Below are 21,411 nucleotides of genomic sequence, written 5' to 3' on the forward strand. Positions count from 1 at the left end.
GGGGGGGGGGGGGGGGGAGGATGAAATATGATTTTTTTACAAATATTTTGTAAATGATTTTTTTTAGAAAAAAGGATGGCGTTATCGCGGGTAGGGGATACATGGAGGAGGTGGTGAAGTTAGATAAGAAAATAATTTAATTTTTTATATGGATAATAATCTTTAATTTTTAATTAATATTAATTTTTTATTATTTATTTTTTATCTAGATAAAATATTTTATGCATGTGAAATGTCATGTGTCAAAGTTTTTTCATATAAAAGAGAGTGCACTACACATATTACTGAGGTGTGTTTATCAAACTAAAAAGTGATAGTTTAGATATGAAACTAACACTTTCAATAGTTTAGGTATGAAACTGGAAAAAAGTGAATAATTTAAGTGTGATTTTTACATTTTTCTCTTTATTTTAAAACTATACCTCATTTATCAATTTTACAAATTGTTGGGAATCTGTAATAATTCAGAATTTCAGCTTAGCCGTCTCAATAAATAGAGGCAGAAATACATCACCATTACTATTGAAAAATTACACCACTTTTACAAGTTCAATAAGTACTAGCAAATTAGTCCAACAACAAAAGAAATCATTGATAAATCAATCGCAAGAACCCCTAACTGGGGTTCGAACAAATAGCAAAGTAAATAAGAAAATCCATTAAGTAAAAACATATTTGCATCCCGTGTTTACACCACCCCTAAAAATGAATGATGTATGTATGGATGTTTTATCGAGGATGCAACTCAGTTATCAAATCCTGATTTCCTGAAGAACATATTGATTTACTATCCGTTATTTTGCTGGACTCGGAAATTGTTGAATTGACATCTCCAAAGTGTAAAATCTGTGGGTTGTGTGGAACTGGAAGACTCAAAGAGTGACTACTGAGCATGAGAAGTACTTCACCCATGTTTGGTCTATTAGCAACATTTTCTTGAACGCACAATAAAGCAATGTGGATGTATCTCACTATGTCACCAACAAGTCCTGAGCTTCCCCTCAGAATAGGGTCAATCAAATTTGAAACTGTTTCTTCGCGCCAGTTCAACCAAGCCTTTAAAAATCATAAATTATAATACCTCTGATTCACATTATGTGTTCCTCTTGAGAAAGACATTTGATGGCATTGTTTATACAAAGTGTTGGTCTAAATAGCAATTATTTTTCTTTTGAATGTTTCAATTAGTAAACTAGTTTGGAGTTGAGGAATACTTAATTGATTGAGTGATTGACCAGCTAGCTACTTACAACGCTCAGAAGGTCTTCCACTGAATCTCCTTTTCTGGAACAAATGTTTCGTTGACCGCTTATAATTTCCAGGACTAGTACTCCAAAGCTATAAACATCTGATTTCACTGAAAATTGCCCCTGCATTGCATATTCTGGAGCCATATACCCACTGCAAAATCAAAACAAATATCGCTTGACTTCTCTAACAAGGTAGTGTACATTTAGTTAGCCACAATTGGAGAAAGATTTGATGCGTAAAATTTTCTTATGATGAAGGGGTGTGTGAAATGAATTAATTCGTCATAAGTTGGGAGAGGGGACAAAATATGTTCATCTCGACTTATACTACTTTTAGGGACAATCAAGTTAGCTCAACAAAATTGATCCTCTTGAAAATCGCCGTAACATTTCAAGGAAAGATTTTTTTTTATATCAAGGTTTCTATTTTTCTAAAAATGATTAAAGAATGCTTCGTATAATAACAGTCTATCTAGTGTAAGATGTTAAACTTACTAAGTCCCAACAATTCTGTTTGTGTTGCCTTGAGTTTCATCCAATGTAAATAGTCTTGCCATGCCAAAGTCTGCAATTTTAGGATTCATCTCTGCATCAAGTAGAACATTACCAGCTTTGAGATCACGATGAATGATGCGAAGTCTAGAATCCTCATGAAGGTAAACAATTCCCCTAGCTATGCCTCCTATGATTTTGGATCGCCTTTCCCAGTCCAGTTGGCTACGTTTAACTTGATCTGGATATAAGAGGAATATTATAACTTATTATGATTGCCTTTCCCAATTCATAGTTGTGAACATAGTTTTCCGGAACAAAAATAAGGCAGATAGCCTTACTACAGTCGACATATCAAATTACAGTGACTAAACATTAAGCAATACATACCAAATAAAAATTGGTCAAGGCTTGCATTGGGACCAAATTCATAGACAAGAAGTCTCTCTGTTCCATCAAGGCAAAATCCGAGTAATCTAACCAAATTCCTGTGTTGAAGCCTGGCAACCAACAAGACCTCGTTTTTGAACTCTAGATCACCTTGGCCTGAATCTGCTGACAATCTTTTCACTGCTACTTCTTGTCCATTTTGAAGCTTACCCTGAAACATAATACAAGAGCAAATTGAAGAATCAATTATTATAAGCTCATCAACAGCGAATCCTCAACCCCAAGCTAAGTTGTGGTTTTGTGGTATGAATTGTTAATGTCCATTTTATGCATCAAGTAAGTCTAATCACCTTATACACAGGACCAAATCCTCCCTGTCCCAATTTATTAGCATTTGAGAAGTTTTCTGTTGCTTCTCTAATTATAGAAAAATCATACTGCAACGATTCTACATCGCTAGTATCATCCCCAAGTGTACCTTCACCAAAGTAGTAGTAGTGATAACAAATAGAGTATAGAGTGAAAATTCTACTTTCCTTAATCATATAAATACTATACGCTATCTTACCTTGAATTATGTCCACCAGCTTCCTCTTTCGCTTCTTCATTAAGATGACAGAAATACATACAGTAAGAATAACAACTATAACAGTTGGCACAATGATAATAATGACGAGTCTAGCTTTTTTATTATCCTGCACTATTGGAGCTGTATTATCATTCCCTGTTGGAGCCGTTTTATCATCATTTCCTTAAGAAAATGCTTCAAGTTAGTATAAAATTCTCAGATTTAACAACTCCTGTGAAAATAAGTTACTATCTTCCCTTTTCAGAAACTATAGATACTTATTAAATATCACAAATACAATATTGTTATACCTCTAATTTAATATGCTTTGTGTTATGATGGCGATGAACCGTGTGATCCTCCCATCTAAAGTTTTAAGTTATTACATGACAATAACAAATACTTCAGTTCCACACATGTTGGGAAAAAACTTGAATTATTCTACTTAGAGATGACATATTTTATTCACCTTATTATGTTTCAATACATCAATTCATTATTCATGTGTTTGTCTAATTCTTTTTATGTGTCATATTTACTATTTGCAACCATCTCGTCTATAGGTTTGATTAAATTAAATTGTTAAATAAGGTAACTAAAGTTTTTATAGTATCTACTTAGGTGTTCAAATGAAAGTGGAAAAATATAATTTACCTGTAGGTGGCGGAGCTTCCAACGACACATCAGCGAAGAAACGGTAAATTTCATAACGGAAGTTGCACCTAGGCCCAATTATTCTTCCACCGATATTCCCCACGCAAGGACATTGAGGTATGTAACCATAAGCGTCAGTTAAGCAATTGAAGCAATTACGAGGAGTTAAATCAGGAGTACACTGCACAAGTGCATATATAGTCTGGAAATCTGAATCTGTCACATTACCACTAGCATATTTTCGAAAGGGACCACCATTTATAGCACGGTCTCGTAAATTTTCCAATAATTGTCTTAGCTCCTGGTTAAATTCCTTGGGTTTTGAGGCATTCGCAGTATTCGAAAAAAAATATCGAACAGACAATGATGGAGTTTCTATAATGGATTGATTATTCGAGTAAAGCAACAAACATTCATCATAGCCACCAAGAACTTCTTTTTGGATAGGACATAGCTGTACAAGTTTTTGAGCAGCGTTATAGACACAAACGCGGCAATCGTCTAGCTTCACATCTCCTCTACATAGCATAATACCACTGACCTCGCCGATGGAATCATAGTAGAAACCATAGTCATCTATTTTTGAGGGAAGGGAAGTGAGGAGTGTGTTTAGATCGTTCTTGTAGGTACTATTCTCAGTATAGTTACCATTCTCACCACATGAACCAAAATCTAAATCAGGCAGCTGCGCTACAATATTGAGAACATGTAAATGTAAATGCAGAAACAGAAAGAGTAACCACTTTTGAATAACCATGGCTATGTCTGTTTAAGTTACAAGCAAATTTTGATATTAGTGCTGAATATGTAAAACCTAGAAATAGAGTTAGAGAGAAAACGTATGGACTGGGTGCAGTGACCTTTTGAGCGAATTGACCTAGCAAAAGATAAAACTTATGATGATTTTGGTCTATATCTTTGGATTTGTCAATTTTTTCTCCTTAGAATTTATGAAATTCGCAGACTCTAATACATGGGGATTGAGACAGGAGTAGATACCAAGAAGCTACCTGCAAATTTTGACCACTACTTGCTCATCAACTTTATATGATTAGTCCAGAAAATGAAATCCAGCTAATTTTCTACAAAGTACACCATATTTTCCTAGTCTTTTTAATTTTAATCCACAGCGATTTCTTTAGAATTTTGGCTTCCAGGTTCCTAGTACTGTAATTATCTTCATATCTTGACTGATTCAAAGTGAATTCACAAACAAATTTGTACTTCTATAGGTATTTGGACATAACATAAATAGCTGATATTTTTTCAACGTGCTTGAAGTGCTGGTAAATTTTTTTAGAATAAATTGTTTTTTTTTGTAAAACAATTATAACAATTTAAAAGTATTTTTAAAAAAAAGTAATTTCAATCATGTTTGAACAATAACTAGTGTTTGACCAAACTTTTAGATGTGTACTAATTCTGAAAAAGTGTGTTGCACATTTATCTCAAATTACTTCATATAAATTTTGTATTGCAAATAACATATTTTATCCCCGTCAAATCTATTAATATTTTTTTAAAAATCATCATTTTTACTAAACTATAGATCAAAACTGAAGGTGAGAAGCTAAGTAAGCAGAACCAAGCTCATTAATGTAAAGATTCAATCTTTTTCTGAATTTTGACGTGTTACTGAGCAAATACAATGAGGAAACTTCCTAAACATCTCAAGTATCTCATTATCAGACCATTAAAAACTCTTTGAAAATTCCAATTTTTGTGTTCACGGTAGACTTTTTATCCCAGGCTGATGTATGGAATTCATAGGGGAACATATATAGGAGAGGTAAACTCGAAAATATGCAAAAATTATTGTATAACTTACATAAATTTTAAAATCTTAATTACTTTTTATCCCTATTATTTTTGTAATTACACAAATCCCATTTTTTTAGGTATTTCGGATATATAATTAAAGATCCGAATACATTATTATTATTGTTGATACATTATGTATCAATCTGTTGCACTTATTAAGAAAAAAAAATTAGAAAATCAAATTAAAATCTTATCCATCTGTTACACTAATTAAGGGGGAAAAAGTTGAAAATAATATTAAGTCCCATAAATTGTGTTATTTGCTTCCAAATTATTGTCAAAAATTCAATTATATTGTGTAACTATCCAAAAATTCAAAAGTTAAATTCTTCTTGTTCATCATTTTCTCTGTTTCATAAAAACCTTTTGTCAAAATTTTGGATAAGCGAGGTGAGTTTTGAAGGATACAAAAGTGATGAAATTGTTGTTGGAATATCCTTTCGATTTTGATACAAGATTGTTGAAAAATTTTGAGATTCAAAATTTTTCTCCAGTTCATTCAGGATCTTTCAATTTTTATTCATAATTATCGAAAAAATTGAGGAGACACATCATGAAGATTCTTTCAAAATCAAGAGAAAATATGTTGTAAAGATATTTAATTAGAAGGTTTGACCAATAATTGAGGGAATTGGCAGCAGGAACGTCGGTGTGTTTGAAATTTAAAGCACGAAAAGTCTCTAATAGTTAATTTGTTTCGTGTAGCCAACCAACTAAGCTAGTAAGATTTCCATTGTGTGGGTTTTAACAGATCATAACAATTACTTTTTTTTTTTTTTTACAGATAACAAAGTAAATAAGAAAACATAGAAGAAAAGCCTATTATATCGAAGGATGTTATCGGGGATATAACTCAGTTATGGATGCCTCATTTCGTGATGAACAAATTGATTTACTTTTTTGGCTAGTTTACTTGACTCTGCCATTCTTGAGTTGGATTCTTCAATAATTGGAAGACTTGAAGAGTGACTATTGAGCATGAGAACAACTGCACCCATGGTTGATCTATTTGCAACGTCTTTTTGAACGCACAATAAAGCTATGTGGATGTATCTCGCTATGTCACAAACCGGTCCTGAGCTTCCTGTTAACATGGGGTCGATCTTTATTTGAAAATGTTCCTTCACGCCAATTCGACCAAGCTTATAACAGTTCAATTATAGGATCACACAAAATCATACAGGTGCTGCTGAATATTTTTGAATAAATATAGTTTACCAAAAGTCTAACTATTAGATATACAACTAGTCGGGTTACTTACATAGCTCAAAAGGCTTTCGGTAGAGTCTCCTTTTCTGAAACAATTGTTTCTTTGGCCACTTACAATCTCAAGGACCAGTACTCCGTAGCTAAAAACATCAGATTTGACTGAAAATTGGCCGTGTAGATACTCTGGCGCCATATAACCACTGCAAAACCAAAACAAGTGGAAAACTTTTAAGGTCCCAAACCCCCATGATACACAAAATATACTAACAGTTTATTTAATGAGAGATGTAAAACTTACTAGGTCCCAACAATTCTCTCTGTGTTGCCATGAGTTTCATCCAATTTAAATAGCTTTGTCATGCCAAAGTCTGAAATTTTAGGATTCATTTCTGCATCAAGCAGAACATTACTTGCTTTGAGATCATGATGAATGATGCGAAGTCTAGAATCCTCATGAAGGTAAAGAATTCCCTTAGCAACACCTCCAATGATTGTTGATCCAATTGCCTACGTTTAACTTGATCTGGGTACAACATAACGAGTATAACTTAGGAGTTAAATATCTCTACACTAACATTATATAATTATTTTTTCACTTCAGAGATAATCACAAATAATTGATGCTGAAGCTCCATGTTCTATAATAAGTTAAAGCACTAGATACCAAATAAAAATTTGTCAAGGCTTGCATTGGGAACGAATTCGTAGACAAGAAGTCTCTCTGTTCCATCTAGACAAAATTCCTTCAACCTAACCAAATTCCTGTGTTGAAGCCTGGCAAACAACAGAACCTCATTTTTGAATTCTAATTCACCTTGGCCTGAATTTGCTGACAATCTTTTTACTGCTACTTCTTGTCCATTTTGAAGTGTACCCTGCGGATCAGATGAGCACACAATGAAAAATTGATTCAGTTATGAATTGAATAACAAAAGCCTCAATATCCCAAGCATTAAGTTGTGTCTTTTTTATGATTTTTTCATCAAACAGGCCTTATTAGATATTACCTTGTACACAGGACCAAATCCGCTCTCTCCGAGTTTATTATCATCCCCGAGTGTACCTTCACCAACCAAATATTCGATGAAACATGGGCCAGGTCTCAAAAGTTCAATATCCCTTAATAATCTAGGTTATCTTACTCTGAATTTTGTTCACCAGCTTCCTCTTTCGCTTCTTCATTATGATGACAAAAATGCATACACTAATAATAATAACTGTCATAGTTGACACAAATATGATAATCATGATGGGTAGTCGAGTTTTCTTATCATCCTTCCTTATGATTTGAGCTGTTTTACCATCATTCCATGTTGGAGCTGTTTTATTATGATTCCCTACAAAAAGAAAAGCTGTTTTATACTCCACTTCTAATTTTGTGGTCTAAAGTGAAATTTAGAATTAAATAGTTGCCAAAAAGGTAAAGAGATATTCTTTATGAAACGGACTAAAAGAAACTAATTAGAGTATATAGTGTAATTCACCTTCAGGTGGCAGAGCTTCCAACGTCACGACGTCAGTGAAGAAACGATAAGTTTCATACCGGAAATAGCAGCTAAGTCCTATAATTCTGCCACTAGTCTTACCCTTGCAGGGACAGCTAGGCATATTCCCATAAGCACCAGTTAAGCAGTTGAAGCAATTCTGAGGAGATAGATTAGGGGTGCACTGCACAAGTGCATATATAGTCTGGAAATCTGGACCTGTCGCATTACCACTAGCATATTTTCGACGGGGATCACCACCATTTGCAGCTTGTCCTTGCAAATCGACCAATAATTTTTCGAGATCCTGGTTAAATTCCTCTGGTTATGAGGCATTATTATGATTCCAGAAATAATACAGAGTAGGAAATGATGTAGTATCGTTTATGATGGATCGGTTGGAGTACTGCAATGAACATTCATCATAGCCAGCATTAGCTTCTTTTTGGTTAGGACATATCTCTACAAGCCTTTGGCCAATGTTAGTGACACAATAGCGACATCGATCAAGCTCTATATCTACTCTACACAGCACAATAACACTGACCTTGTTGCTATTTTGGGCAATGGAAGCATTGTAGAAACCATATTCATCGATATTTAAAGAAAGGGAATTGAGGAGGGTGTTTAGATTGCTCTGGTATGCACTACCTTATAGTTACCATTGCCACCACACTGAACGTATTTTAAATCGTACAGCTGCGCTAGGATGGGAATATGATAAAATGGATATGCAAAATAAGAAGGCAGAGTAGCCACTTCTGAATAGCCATGATCTTTCATGGTTATGGCTGTTTAAGTTGCTCGATATATAGAAGCTTAATTAGATATTTTTGAAGAAAATGTAATACATACTATAATTGATTGGTAACAATTGGTAGGAAGATTGATAGTAATTCTGTGGCCAGTGCTGAATGTGTAATAGTTGACAAATTAACACGCTGTTGGTCTATTTTTTAGTCTTGACAAATTGATTCTCAGAGTTTATGGATTTCAACTCTAATTGATGGATTGTAGTGGATGACAATAAGGCAACTGGGACTCTAGGAGGGAATTTTTGGGTGCTACTTGCTCTTCTTTGAACATTTCATACTTTATCAGATTCCACAAAGTGTGATCAACTGATTTGTATCTTATCATCTTTTTTCATTGTGTTAAAATTTTCTATTCATATTTTAAGATAATTCAAATTGAATTCACAAAACCAATTAGGAACAGAAGTGGCCACCTGCAGGGGAATTAGATGCTGCTTTATAGTACCGGGTTCACGGGTTCTTCTGAACCCACTACTTCAACGCCACTATCAAATTATGTATAAAATTACAATAAACAGTATATATCAACTTATAACATTAAATCTATAATGGGTTCGATGATAAAACCTTACGGATAACAACCCATAAATCTTAAATCCTGGATTCAACTCTGGTCAAAAGAGAATTTAGTTGATAGAGACGTTAGATCTGGAGGAAGCATCGGGTCACATATCCCAAAACCTTCACGGGAAAGGAACGGACTCACTCGCGCTACTTCTAAAGATAATAGAAAAGGTTAGGGAGTCCCAGCTGCTGAGGTGGCGTAGTGAGAGGTGAGAGCAATAACAACAAAAGCGGCGGAAGATCCTGCAGTAGTATATTTGGTTGTTTGCGGTGAAATAGATTCAAGCGTCCGGGCCAGTAGATCCACATCCAGATTATTGTTATTGCAAATCTACACTGATCATCCTGCATAATGTGTAATAGGGGAAGCATTTTTTCATGCCATAAACAGCATTTTGATGGAAATATGTATGCATAAGTAGCAAAAATTTTTAGTACATATGATAAGATTCCACTTTGCTGGTATACGTCGCAATCTGACCTTTCCCTCCCCTGAAGTATTACCATCTGATCCAACTGGAAACAAACACTCAAGTTTAGCAAATGGTGTTTGATCTTAATACCCAACATCCGATACTTAATCCTAGTCGCCACATCCACCTGCAATTAAGCAGTACTTTTGTCTGCTATAGATTTGAGCAGCGAACTCCATCTTCTCCTATCAACAATTAGCTGTAATTGCAAAAATGTGGTTGTCTTATGTCTCTTTTGATGTAAACGAGGTATTGTTGTCTTTTCAACAGTGTCTTGTTTATGATAACGCATTACAGAAGTATCGTCATAGTAAATATCCCAATCTTTATAATTTTGATTCCAAATCTTGATGACAAGAAAAGTAGTACCAATTTCACTTTCATTGTTGTTGATGGGAACAGAAAAATCAAGAAGAGTGTAAACAGGAGTTTTTGGTCGCATACATAGCCATAGAATTAAGACAAGTAGTCCCAACAGGACAACAAATGGTGAAAGACAGTTTGAAGCTTTTGCATAAAAACATGCCTTAATCTTTATAAAGAACTTATAATATCTTTGTAGAATAACATTAATTCAAAAATTGTCTTTTAGACATTTGGGAATGAAATGTAAGTCCTATATCTCCTTCATGCACCAAGTAACCTAAATTTACCACATGACCTTAATAAGAAGTTTCGATAATATGTAACAGAACATACAAGAAGTTTCAGTTGATTTATGTCACAAGTGCGAACTTTTGTGGTACAATTTAACAAGTTTTTCACTCGATATTGTTCCATTGTTACTCATAGTCACATTACTCATATCCGCCACATATTTTAACCCTCGTTGCTTTGTCCTCCATTCAAATATCTTAAACTTAACTATAGTTTCCAAGACAATAATGAAATTGATACTTCTACTGTCAATCTCTTGCCAAAATAGCTCATCAACAATATACATTTGGACTTCCTTTCTTGTAATATTTTTGTGGCCTTGGTAGATACCTTTTGTAGAATATTTTCCCACAACGAGACCATTGTAATTCAAAGCGAAATTGATATCATTATAGTAAATGCTCATACCTTTGTTGGGATTAAAAATTTCAACGTTTAAGAGAACAGAATTGTTGCCACTATGAAGAGAAGAATTCTTGATGTTGAAGACAAGAAAGGAGAAATCAACTATTGTGAAAATTGGATTTTTCGGAACGAAACAAAGCCATATGACGACAGAGGTCAAACATAAGACAGCTACAACTTGGAAGAACCAACAGTAGAGATAGAAAGAATCTTTAAATATCCTTCGATTATTCATTTTTGGTCAAATACTAGTACAGAGTTCAAGAAATTGAAGAAGCAAAATATGTATCTTTTGAAGTGATCATGAAGACTATTTATAATTGAACATGCTGTTATATATAGTTTGATTAGAAACCTTAGTAGGAAGGATAGACAAAAAAGTACTTTATTTGCATTGCATGGTTGTGACTTGTGATCTATTCAGCACTTTAAAGGGCACTTTTTTCAAAAGAAGCAAATTAATTGGTTGGATATTCATATGCCTACACCAAAATGATGCTGGAAAGTAAATGTAGAAAGGACAATGTCTTCTTTTAAGTCAATAATTACTTTTGGTCGAAAACTTAAAGTTGAAGCAAAACAAATTGTTATTATTATATCATCTGCTCCAACTTTTATATGTGAAAATGTCAATAATACACAATCAAATTAAGGCCTCTTTGTTAAGTGATTCCATACAATCTAGTCATGATTATCGGATGTGCCCATGGTTCTGATGGAATGAATAAGATCTCTCGGCTTACAAGATGCACATTAAAGGAGAGAGATATAAAAACAGAGGATTGATTCCCTTGCCTTTTAGAGTAATTGTGGCAGGGAAAGAATGTATTGTTCTTCACAATCAAATACAAACAAAAAAACGGAAATTCAATTAGACGAAAACATGAATCGAAATGTCTAATTAAAATATTCTGGACATCTCTTATCTATGTAACCAACCAAGATCACACCATCTTGTCCTACTCCAACAGGACAATTAGCATGCATCCTATGATGTTTACTTTTCCACGACCATATCTTAAATCGAATCCTGGCTGTCAACTCTACCCGGAAAACCACCGTTCCTCGAGACCGGTCATCAAGCATTTGCTGCCACTGTGTTCCGGTCACCGTCACCATGGGGCCAGAAAATGTACCCGCAAGAACAGTAGTGTTTTTGGGCAATTGATAAAACGGAGTCAACAATTGTGAAGTTCCAATACTCTGTTCTTGATAAGTCGCTGACATCTGTATTGCATCATAAAAAATCCCAATAACTTGATTTGAATTTCGTGCTGTTACGTTAAAGTTGATTTGGGCACTTTCAGGTCCAATTCCCTGACTTATAGCTGGAATTGAAAAGTCATGTAGGAAAATTCTTGGACGATGAGGGCGCAAACCTAACCATAAAATAAATGCGATGATTCCAAGAATTGAAAGGAAGGTTAGGAAAATTGTACAAATTAATTTGGAAACTCTAGTAGTTAGACTCTCTTTAATATGGTGAGCATAGTATCGAGCCGAATGGTGTCTCCTTACAGGGTGGTCTTGATCTACATAAACAGGTAACTCGTGCGCGTTATCCATTTTCACAGGATACATGGTTGAGACTAATGTTAGGTTGTTCTTGAGGTTGAAGAACATGACCAAATTTAGGGGACATGGTTATATATGTTAAGATCAGTTAGTTAGCTGGAGGACAAAGTAATGTCAAAGAATGTTTCAAATTTTTCAAGTACGTAAAGAATAATTGAATTGAACTTGTAATATTTCTTGTATAGTGCAATGCAATTCCTAAAGTCATGTGCAAGTATACTTTGTTCAATAGTACTCACAAAAAAATGTTCTTTCTTGCCAAGTATGCTCGTGGAATATACCAAGGCCATCTCTTGGCAAAGCAAAGCCGGAGCTCCAAATAACTAGAGACAAGTTAACGGAACTAATTATTCAAAAGACCTTTGAAAAATTTGATCAAAAACCAGGATTACTTATTAAGTAAACAATACAGAGACTAAATATAATCACATGTTAGAATATTTGGATGAATTATACCTGATAAAATGCTATAGAGATGAGATGTGATTGGAGTGAGACTTTGAGGATAGCGGGAGTGGGTTGGTCGAACGGTGGGCTGAGAGTGCGGGTGAAAGGGTATATTAGAACTATTTCGAATATTATATGAGTATATTTAAAATCTTTTCCCATTTTTTTTAACAACTAAATATAAAATAATTTTTTTTTAAAAAAAAATTCTTAAAAAGGGTTTTATTCATACCAAACACAAGATCATCACACTTGATGAGTTCTTTTATCACATTATTCATTACTAATATTCTAGTTCTAAAGGTTTCAAATTGTTCATTAAAAATGAATCATCAAACAAACAATTTGGTTTTTTCTCGAGAATATCCAAATTATTACGGGTTTATTGTTATTCAGTTGATAATGATAATATCTTGTAGTTTGATAAATAACTTACTCTTATTTAAATAATAATAATAATAAAAACATCAAAATGTATAAATAAATAACTTACTCGTATTTAAGTAATAAGAAGAACATCAAAATATCTAAACAAATAAATTAACTTTTCTCAAGTAACAAGAAGAACATCAAAATATGTTACCATAAAAATAGTACTATTGAAACAAAATAAATTGTCAAAGGACATGAACAAAATAAGATAGATAATTGATCAATTCTCGTGTAATCATATATGTCAGATAGAATGACACTGTAAGGCCCAATGCAAATTGTGGCCCAATAAACTAATACGGCCCATTTATTTAGGTAGCAAATTAGTCAATTATAAATGGAAAAATGATATATAATAGCAAACTAATAACATAAAATAAATGGAGTAGCTAGGTTTGATTTAATTGTGCTCCATAGCAAACGTTTGCAAAAAATTGTCAGGCGCTTCTCTCCCATATATCTCGCTCGCCACTCTCCTCCAATCTCTCGCTCGCTTCCTCACTTTTTATACAAACACAAGTGTATAAAAATTGTTTCTAATAGTATAAAGCAGAGAAAATTATATAAATACATATATTTTTGTTCCCCTCTCTCCCCTCTTCCAGATCTCGCTCCCCACTCTCCCAAAGTCTCGCTCGCCACCCTCGCCTTTCTCACTTATAAAAACAGAAGCGAAATGTATAAATTGCGTTTCTGTTTGTATAAAGCGTGAGAAAATTGTATATACACATGCAAGTACATATATTTTCGTCCTATACACTTATAATTATACAATAAAAATACTCCCCTGCCCAGTTTCTTTTGCCTTTCTCTCTTTCTCNATCTAATTTCTCTCTTTCTCGTTTTATACAATTCGATTCAATTGTATATTCCTTGTCAAGTCTCTTTTGTCTTTCTCTTTCGCATTTTATACAAATTTAAATTGTATATAATCGTTCTATACACTTATAATAATACAATTCATTTTATACACTTCGTTTTTATACAGTTCTCTGTCCAAGTGTCTTTCTCTTTCTTATTTTATACACTTCGTCTTATACAATTTGCTTCAACTGTACATGTATAGCGAATTATGCAGTTTCTATGTTTGCTATGGAGCGCAATTATGCAAAATTTGCTATAGCATACAAATATGAATTTTTTTATTTGCTATATGTGAAAGTTGTCCATTATAAATAGATCTTCAATATACTTTTTACACGAGTAACGAGTATCAAATTTTTTTTACGAGTATCAAGTCTTTTTTACTATATACTCTTTAATTCACTGATATTTTCTCTCTTTCTCTTCTCGTAAGTTCTTCATTCTTCTCCACGTCCTTAAGGATCTTGAGTATAATAGTAACTTAGTTTAATATACTACATTCTCAAAAGTTCCTTATTAACATATTTCATTAAAGAGGATTAAGTTGATCTCGTAATAGTTCAATTCAAGTATGTTGTAGACTATTTTTACGAAAAATCATTGATCGATTATTAAGATCATGATAAAAAGTGTAACACATATTCCCAAGCTAGTATATTGTTTATTCTTCTTGATGACATCTAAATATCCACCTATTTATTTATTTTCTGGCAGAGAAGTGATGATGCTAAAGTATATTGGCTCTAATATAATATTATTACTCCAACTAATTAATCACATCACATTCCCCCAAAATTGTGAAATGGTGCGGGGATAATGTGCAAAATTACGTGGAAAGGTAGCAAGAAATCCCTTCACAAGTTCAAGATAGAGTTAGCTAGGCCAGAGTAATAACAATATTATACTATAAAGTACTTATCAATGTTTATATCCACGTATTTATTTATCAAAAAATACTACTACCACAACAACCCATAATCAAATTAATGTGGTGCTCTTTTGGACCGACTGGAATATTCATGTTATAACAGTTATCACATCTTAATTGGTCGGTCTCCCACTTTAAAAAAATCTAAAGAGATCGATGATGTGTTCTCTCTCGAAGAAAGAGGGCGATGAAGTAGTTTACAGATGGCTAAAAGTCCTTTATTAGTTGTTTTAATACATAGTCATTCTCTAATTTTCGGAAAATATTTCATCTAAGAGGTGCAAATTAAGTTTGATTATATTTTAATTCAACATTTTAATTTTAATAAAGTGTTTCAATTAACTTATTTCGATTCAAAATTTAATTACTTTGTTTGTTTGTCTGTTCTTATTCTTCTATTAGCTAGTTAAGTTTAATTACATAAAGCATGTCATCGTTTATTTTGATTTAAATTTTAATTACTTTATTTGTTTGTGTGTCCTTATTTTTTTATTAGCTAGTTAAGTTAACCATATATAAAACATGTCATCATTTTTAGCAATACGTATTCACTTCACTAAATCGTACCTCAAAAGTTTTCAACTTGAAGTTGACACATATAATGTTAAGAGATCTTGAATCCCAGCTTATAAAAATAACTTTTTTAATGAGTATGTCACATATAAATCAAAGTTCATACAATGCATAAATTTCATTTGAGTCCCAACCCAATATAAATATCAACGTTAGGCGGAAACTAATCAAATTGTTTAAAAAAAAACTTGGACCAATTAAGATTCAACATTTGTGTATTTAACGCATGAGTGTTCCTATTTTTTATATTTTTTTATGGCCTAATCCATCGGTAACCCTCTAAAGTTGATCCTAATTTTTATTTAGACATTTTAACTAGACATTGTTCATTTTAGACACTTCATGTCATATAACGCTGTGTTATTTTGACACTTTAGACTTACATGACACAATGAGTGTGATACACTCCTTACCAGCGCGTGGAGAGCTTATATTTAATCTATTCTTATTTAATTTTTTTCTTTTTCTTCCCATTTTAGCCATTATTTTTTAAAACTTTAACTCCTTCCATGGAGAAAAAGATCTAATAGTGCTACAACACCAAGAGATTTCAAGCTTAAACAACTTTTCTTATTTTATTGTCATTCTTCCACCTTGAAATGTTTTTTAAAAAATCAAAATATATTTTCTTAAAGAAAATCTAGGAAAATCTTTTAGGGAACTCTTTGTTTAGATTTGAAGTATTTGGTTTTATTTGAAATTATAAGTAGGAGGAATCATTTTTAGACAAGAAATTGTGCTTTAGTAAATAATTCCTTTCAAATGGTTAAATTACTATGAAAGTATATATTGGAGAAAAATAATTTAGGGTAGGGGGGTTGTGGAATGTGAAAAAGACAGTCTAGTGGGGGAGAGGTTGAGTATCAGGAGTGGGGGTGGCGGAGGAGACAACATAGGGCTTGTGAGTGGTTACTTCTTTTTAAAATTATTTGGATTAAAATTGGACATGTCATTAAGTCATTGGCTTTTTTTTAAAAAAACAACAACTCAAAATTCATTATTTAAAAATTATATTCAATATGTATGTCACGTGTCTTTATTTAATTCGTCATTTTGACACATTATCGACGAGTGTGTTACATGCGCTTGATATATTTCACTGCTTATAAAAAAAAATGTCAAAACGACACAGCGAAACATGACATAAGATGTCTAAAATGAACAAAGCCAACTTTAGAGGATAAAGATCAGGTCAAGTATAATAGGTCAAGTAATGTTTAAGGACCTTATAGATTCATGTCATGTGTACTATATAATAATACTTCAGAATTTGGAGAAAACATGTGTGAAATTAACCTGAACAAGTTTGTCAGGTAAAAGTCAGAAAGTTTACATATTCCAATTAATTTTAAATTTTCTTGAAAATATTAGCTTTAATACACATAATTATTTTATTTGATAGTTTTAAAAAATAAAAAAGTTGACAGTTTTATTGTTTTTATTATTATAATCAATAAGTATATAATTTAAATTTATCTCAATTATAAATTATTATATTATGCACATAACATGAATCTATAAAATTGTTAAACATTACTTGACATAATTATACTTGAAAACTTTAGGGACCAGCCATAAGTTAGGCCTTTTCTTTAATACATGAAAAAGTTCAAATTGCATTCATTGAACTACCCATAGCATGCGCCGCGCTTTAGTGGCTATTTTTTGGTTTCTTCCTTGTCAACAACTAAGGGCCGTTTGGATGGGTTAATAAAAGCAGCTTTAAAAAAGTACTTTTGAAAGTGTTGAAATTTATTTTTAAAATAAGTAGTTATGTGTTTGGATAAAAGTGCTGAAGTTGTTATGCCAAACGTGAAAAGGGAAAAATGGAAGAAAGAGATCTTAGGGTTATGTGGGTAATTTGGAGATTGTATAAAAATATTAAGGGCAAAAAGATAAAAATGTGGTCAACTTAAAACAGCTTATAAGCTAAAAAAAAAAAAGCACTCCTACCCCGCTTTTAACTTTTGGCTTAAAATAAGTTTTTTTTAACTTAAAATAAGTTATTTTGAGTATTGTCAAACAGCTAAATAAGTCAAAAATCAACTTTTAAGTCAGTTTGACCAGCTTTTAAGCTGAGCCAAACAGGCTCTAAATCTTTCATTTCTTTTTTTACTTCCCTTTATCATTTAAAATTATATATGAATATATTTTATATATTCTTGTATTTTTTTTCATAGCTTAATTATTGTGAGCTTTGCCAGACTTCATTCCTTATTGATTAGCTGATGATTATCATTTAAAATAATACTAATGAACGGAAATCCCTGATGAACCGTATATTTATAAGTATATTGTTTTTGCCTTTGATTTTATTGATTCTCCATTTCCGACCTAGACACGTGTCACTTTTAGTACGCAAAAAAGGAACTACTATTGAGTTTATAAATTTCAGATTCTATTAAAGTTTAGTTATTAGATATTGGATAAATTATTTATATGTATCAAATAATTTTTAATAAAAATACAGCGTCTAAGCTAACATTGGGTAGTGTCACCATAACTAGGGTGTGATAGTTGAAATTCTATTTCTACAAAGAAAGAGACTATAGAGGAGCTTACTCTTGGCCGGGCTCGGTGCAGTAATATCTCCTTGGTCTCTTCCACGGATCAATGAATATGAAATAAAATAAATTCAAAGATGAAATTACCGGTATACTGGGATTCAGACCCAGAAAAAGCCAAACATTAGGCAGTAGTGGGTTAGATTGCGAATAAATAGTTGAAATTATGAAAACTAAATTATTACAAGATTGACCACAATTTCATAATTTGTTGTGTCTCTATGTTTTTGTTAATAGAAAGGGATCAAGAAAAGAATCACGTAATAGAATGGGTGAGGACTACCCTCATTTCTTACCCATATCTATGTCCTAGTTAATTTTTGAGCTATGAATTGATTCAAACATGTAATCAATCAAGAACCAGATTTTATTAGGATATTTACTTTGATACTGTATTTTCATTTTAGTACTACTAATTAGGTGACATATAAACAATTGATCAATTTCTTGGAATCAGATCTTGATAAGCAATTTTATATACTTTACAACTTTTAGAATCCAATCGACTACACTTTTTTTTTAATTACAATAGATAAGCTTTATAGTAAGAAATTATCATTGAAGTTCACTTGGTGGAGAATAAGGAGATGGAGAAGTTGTAATAATATAATCAGCGTGCATGGTAACAATTTATTATACTATAGATCAGCTTTATAGTAATAAATGTTTGTATTAGCTAAATTCAATTAAAATATTGATTAGATCAGCTTTATAGTAAGATTAATTAGTATACATGACCAAACACTAATTTAGGCGGCTTAGCGTACTAGTTCTATGCCATGTAGCACTTGACAAAGGTATCGAAATTAATTTGGACTTAATGATTTTGGCTTTTGGATTAAATCTAATCAGATTGATAATACTCATTAATTTTCGAAAAGCAAAACGCCCCTCTCAAATGGTGATTTGGTAAACAACAAAAAATTGAAAACTATTCTTGAAGACAAATGCTAAAAGAAAGCATTATACTTTGCTCTTTTAAGGGTTTGAAAATGAAAGAAATGAGTACAACATGTGCGTATCATTTAAATATAAAAATGAATAATGTCAAAAGTCGACTGTTGAGTGCTCTCCTATAGGCATGCTAAATAGTATAGTAGTAATAGGGGAAAAAGATGGTCCAGTGGAGTTGCCAAAAATGGTCAAAGGCAATAGCTGAGTATGCACTCCATTTACTCATTTTTGCCTAATTCTCTCCGTATCCCTTCTTTACAACTATATCTATTAATCGACAGATTTTCAAATATATTTGCTCAAAACGTCTTCTTTATAAACGCCAAGTAAATGTTAATAAATTGAAGATATAATGAATGAAAAATATTTTTTATTTATAAAAAATGACATATAAAAATAAAAATTAAATTTAAAAATATATGATATACAAATCGAGATAGAATGGGTAATTATCAGTCCTTTTGTTTCTACACCCTATCCGCAGGCCCCACCACAAAATCTTTCAATTTAAGGCCTCATTTGTTTCCATCAAGATTAGACGTCTGAATCTGAATACACATCTAAATATTAAAATATGAATTAAGATTTATATGTGTAAATCTGAATAAAAATCTGATTAAGATGTTGTCTCTGAATCTGAATACTGGATTATTGAAATTATTTGTTTTCAATATCTGAATTTTTTGTTTTCAATATACATAAAAAATTAAACGCTATATCTATAAAATATTATAAAAACCTCATTTTAGTCAAAATAGTTTTATTATACAAAATAATATCTTGAACCTTTTTTTTGTAAAAAGGTAATATGACTATTCTTTGCACTCAAAAACTTTGAGAATCTAATATAATGCAATGTAAAATAGTTTATATAGAGTAGTAATATAATGTTTTCAATCATTAATACTTTCTTATTTTCTGAAACCATGCTAAATATTATATCATGAAGTGCTTATCAATTCAAATATATTGATTAATTTATAAAAGTAAAAGACGTATATTAAGTTAATAAGAACAAAAGAAATTATAAAGGTAAGTATGTAATTAACATTAACTAAATAAGAAACAAAAATTATGAGTTGTTATAATGTAGTTAAATTATGATAGGAGTCTTATTTTTTAGTCTAAATGGTGTTAAGAGTGTGTTACAAATCTAATTCATTTAGATGTATTCAGACCTATTAAGAGATTTATAAGAAAATAAAATAAATATATTTTATGAATTAAATCTGAATAATTAATAATCAGTCCTAAAATACACACACTGAATGAGGCGAATCTAATTGATTAAGATTCAGACCCTCGTTAAGTGCAAACAAATGATAATTAACGGAAATAAAACTCATTCAAAGTCATTCTATGAAATGAATGGATTTGGGAATTTACCTTTGACAGAAAAAAAGAAGTAAAACTTTTGACGATTAGTCCAGTTTTATCCCTTAATTAAATACTAATTAATGTGTGTGTGTGTGAGAGAGAGAGCACGATAGATTTCAGTTTCAGTATTTTCCCTCATCTTGTATCCAAATATTCCACTTGAGTTTCGTCTCTGATCAGCTAAAGTGGACTTATTTGGTTTAACAAAATTTGTACCACACGCAATAAAATGCCTCATCTATTTTGTAGGCAAAAGTTATGATCAAAGCAAAATGAAGAAAATAAACACTTAAACCATAATCTTTGTTTGCCAGTGTGATGCTTAAAATTCATCAGAAAATTTAAAATAAATTTAGAAAAAATTAATTTTTCAATACACCTTGCCATTATGAGTCTAAACTAATTGAAACGAGTTCAAAATATAAATGATTAAAGCTGATTAAATAAAACAAAAGGGGCGCAGTTGCTTATTCTATACCCAACCTAATGGACCCATCCCTAAAACAATTCTTAGCCGAAAAAAAATATTATTTCTTTCATTTCACAAAGAATGATTTAGTTTATTTTTGGTACAAAATTTAAAAAATTAAAGACGATTTTTAATTATGTGATTCTAAATTAAAGTTATGTCAAATGTATGAAATCATTCTTTAATCTTAAATATACAACGTGAAAAATTATTATTAAAAAAAGAATTATTTTTAAACGGAGGAAGTAATTAGTAATTGACACTAACAAAGATGGGTCATCTATTTGATTAATTAACAACTCAATTCAATTAATACAGACACCTAAACAACTTTTTAAAAATAAAATTAAAAAAATAAGTCTCTTTCTGCCCACACAACACATGATCTAACTTCCCCGAAAACCCCTCAAATATACCTAGCAAATCAATTCGATTTCCCCATCATT

At 31.8% G+C, this 21,411-nt stretch overlaps 2 protein-coding genes and 1 pseudogene across 5 annotated transcripts; all 3 read right to left on the reverse strand.

Annotated features, from left to right (window-relative positions):
- Positions 1 to 470: 470 nt before the first annotated feature.
- Positions 471 to 4,264, reverse strand: LOC107009485 (cysteine-rich receptor-like protein kinase 10). 4 transcript variants are annotated; one of them, XM_015208826.2, is made up of 7 exons: positions 3,355 to 4,262; positions 2,701 to 2,883; positions 2,483 to 2,610; positions 2,133 to 2,343; positions 1,746 to 1,983; positions 1,251 to 1,401; positions 471 to 1,056 (listed from the first exon to the last, which is right to left on the reverse strand). In XM_015208826.2, exons 1-7 carry the CDS (start codon positions 4,109 to 4,111, stop codon positions 730 to 732), a joined length of 1,995 nt encoding a protein of 664 aa, XP_015064312.1. In that variant the 5' UTR covers positions 4,112 to 4,262; the 3' UTR covers positions 471 to 729. The 4 variants fall into 4 exon arrangements, with proteins under 4 accessions (XP_015064312.1, XP_027770576.1, XP_027770578.1 ...); XM_027914777.1 differs by having other exon boundaries at positions 497 to 1,056; positions 2,701 to 2,734; positions 3,355 to 3,555; XM_027914775.1 differs by having other exon boundaries at positions 2,483 to 2,883; positions 3,355 to 4,264.
- Positions 4,265 to 5,813: 1,549 nt separating this feature from the next.
- On the reverse strand, positions 5,814 to 8,856 carry LOC107009484 (annotated as a pseudogene).
- Positions 8,857 to 11,551: 2,695 nt separating this feature from the next.
- On the reverse strand, positions 11,552 to 12,428 carry LOC114076126 (NDR1/HIN1-like protein 26). The gene is given in 2 exon segments (XM_027914779.1): positions 11,552 to 12,381; positions 12,383 to 12,428. Coding segments are annotated over 2 exon segments (744 nt in total). The 5' UTR covers positions 12,425 to 12,428; the 3' UTR covers positions 11,552 to 11,679.
- Positions 12,429 to 21,411: the final 8,983 nt, after the last annotated feature.

Source organism: Solanum pennellii, chromosome 2 (assembly GCF_001406875.1).
Source record: "Solanum pennellii chromosome 2, SPENNV200".
Classification (NCBI taxonomy): domain Eukaryota; kingdom Viridiplantae; phylum Streptophyta; class Magnoliopsida; order Solanales; family Solanaceae; genus Solanum; species Solanum pennellii.

What these genes read in the sequence shown, in the direction of transcription:
- LOC107009485 (XM_027914775.1), bottom strand. Translation starts at nt 4,111, where the DNA reads ATGGTTATTCAAAAGTGGTTACTCTTTCTGTTTCTGCATTTACATTTA. An exon ending in GATTTGGTCCTGTGTATAAG is followed by an intron (nt 2,344 to 2,482) that starts GTGATTAGACTT and finishes ATTATGTTTCAG; the next exon opens with GGTAAGCTTCAAAATGGACA. An exon ending in AACAGAATTGTTGGGACTTA is followed by an intron (nt 1,402 to 1,745) that starts GTAAGTTTAACA and finishes TTGATTTTGCAG; the next exon opens with TGGGTATATGGCTCCAGAAT.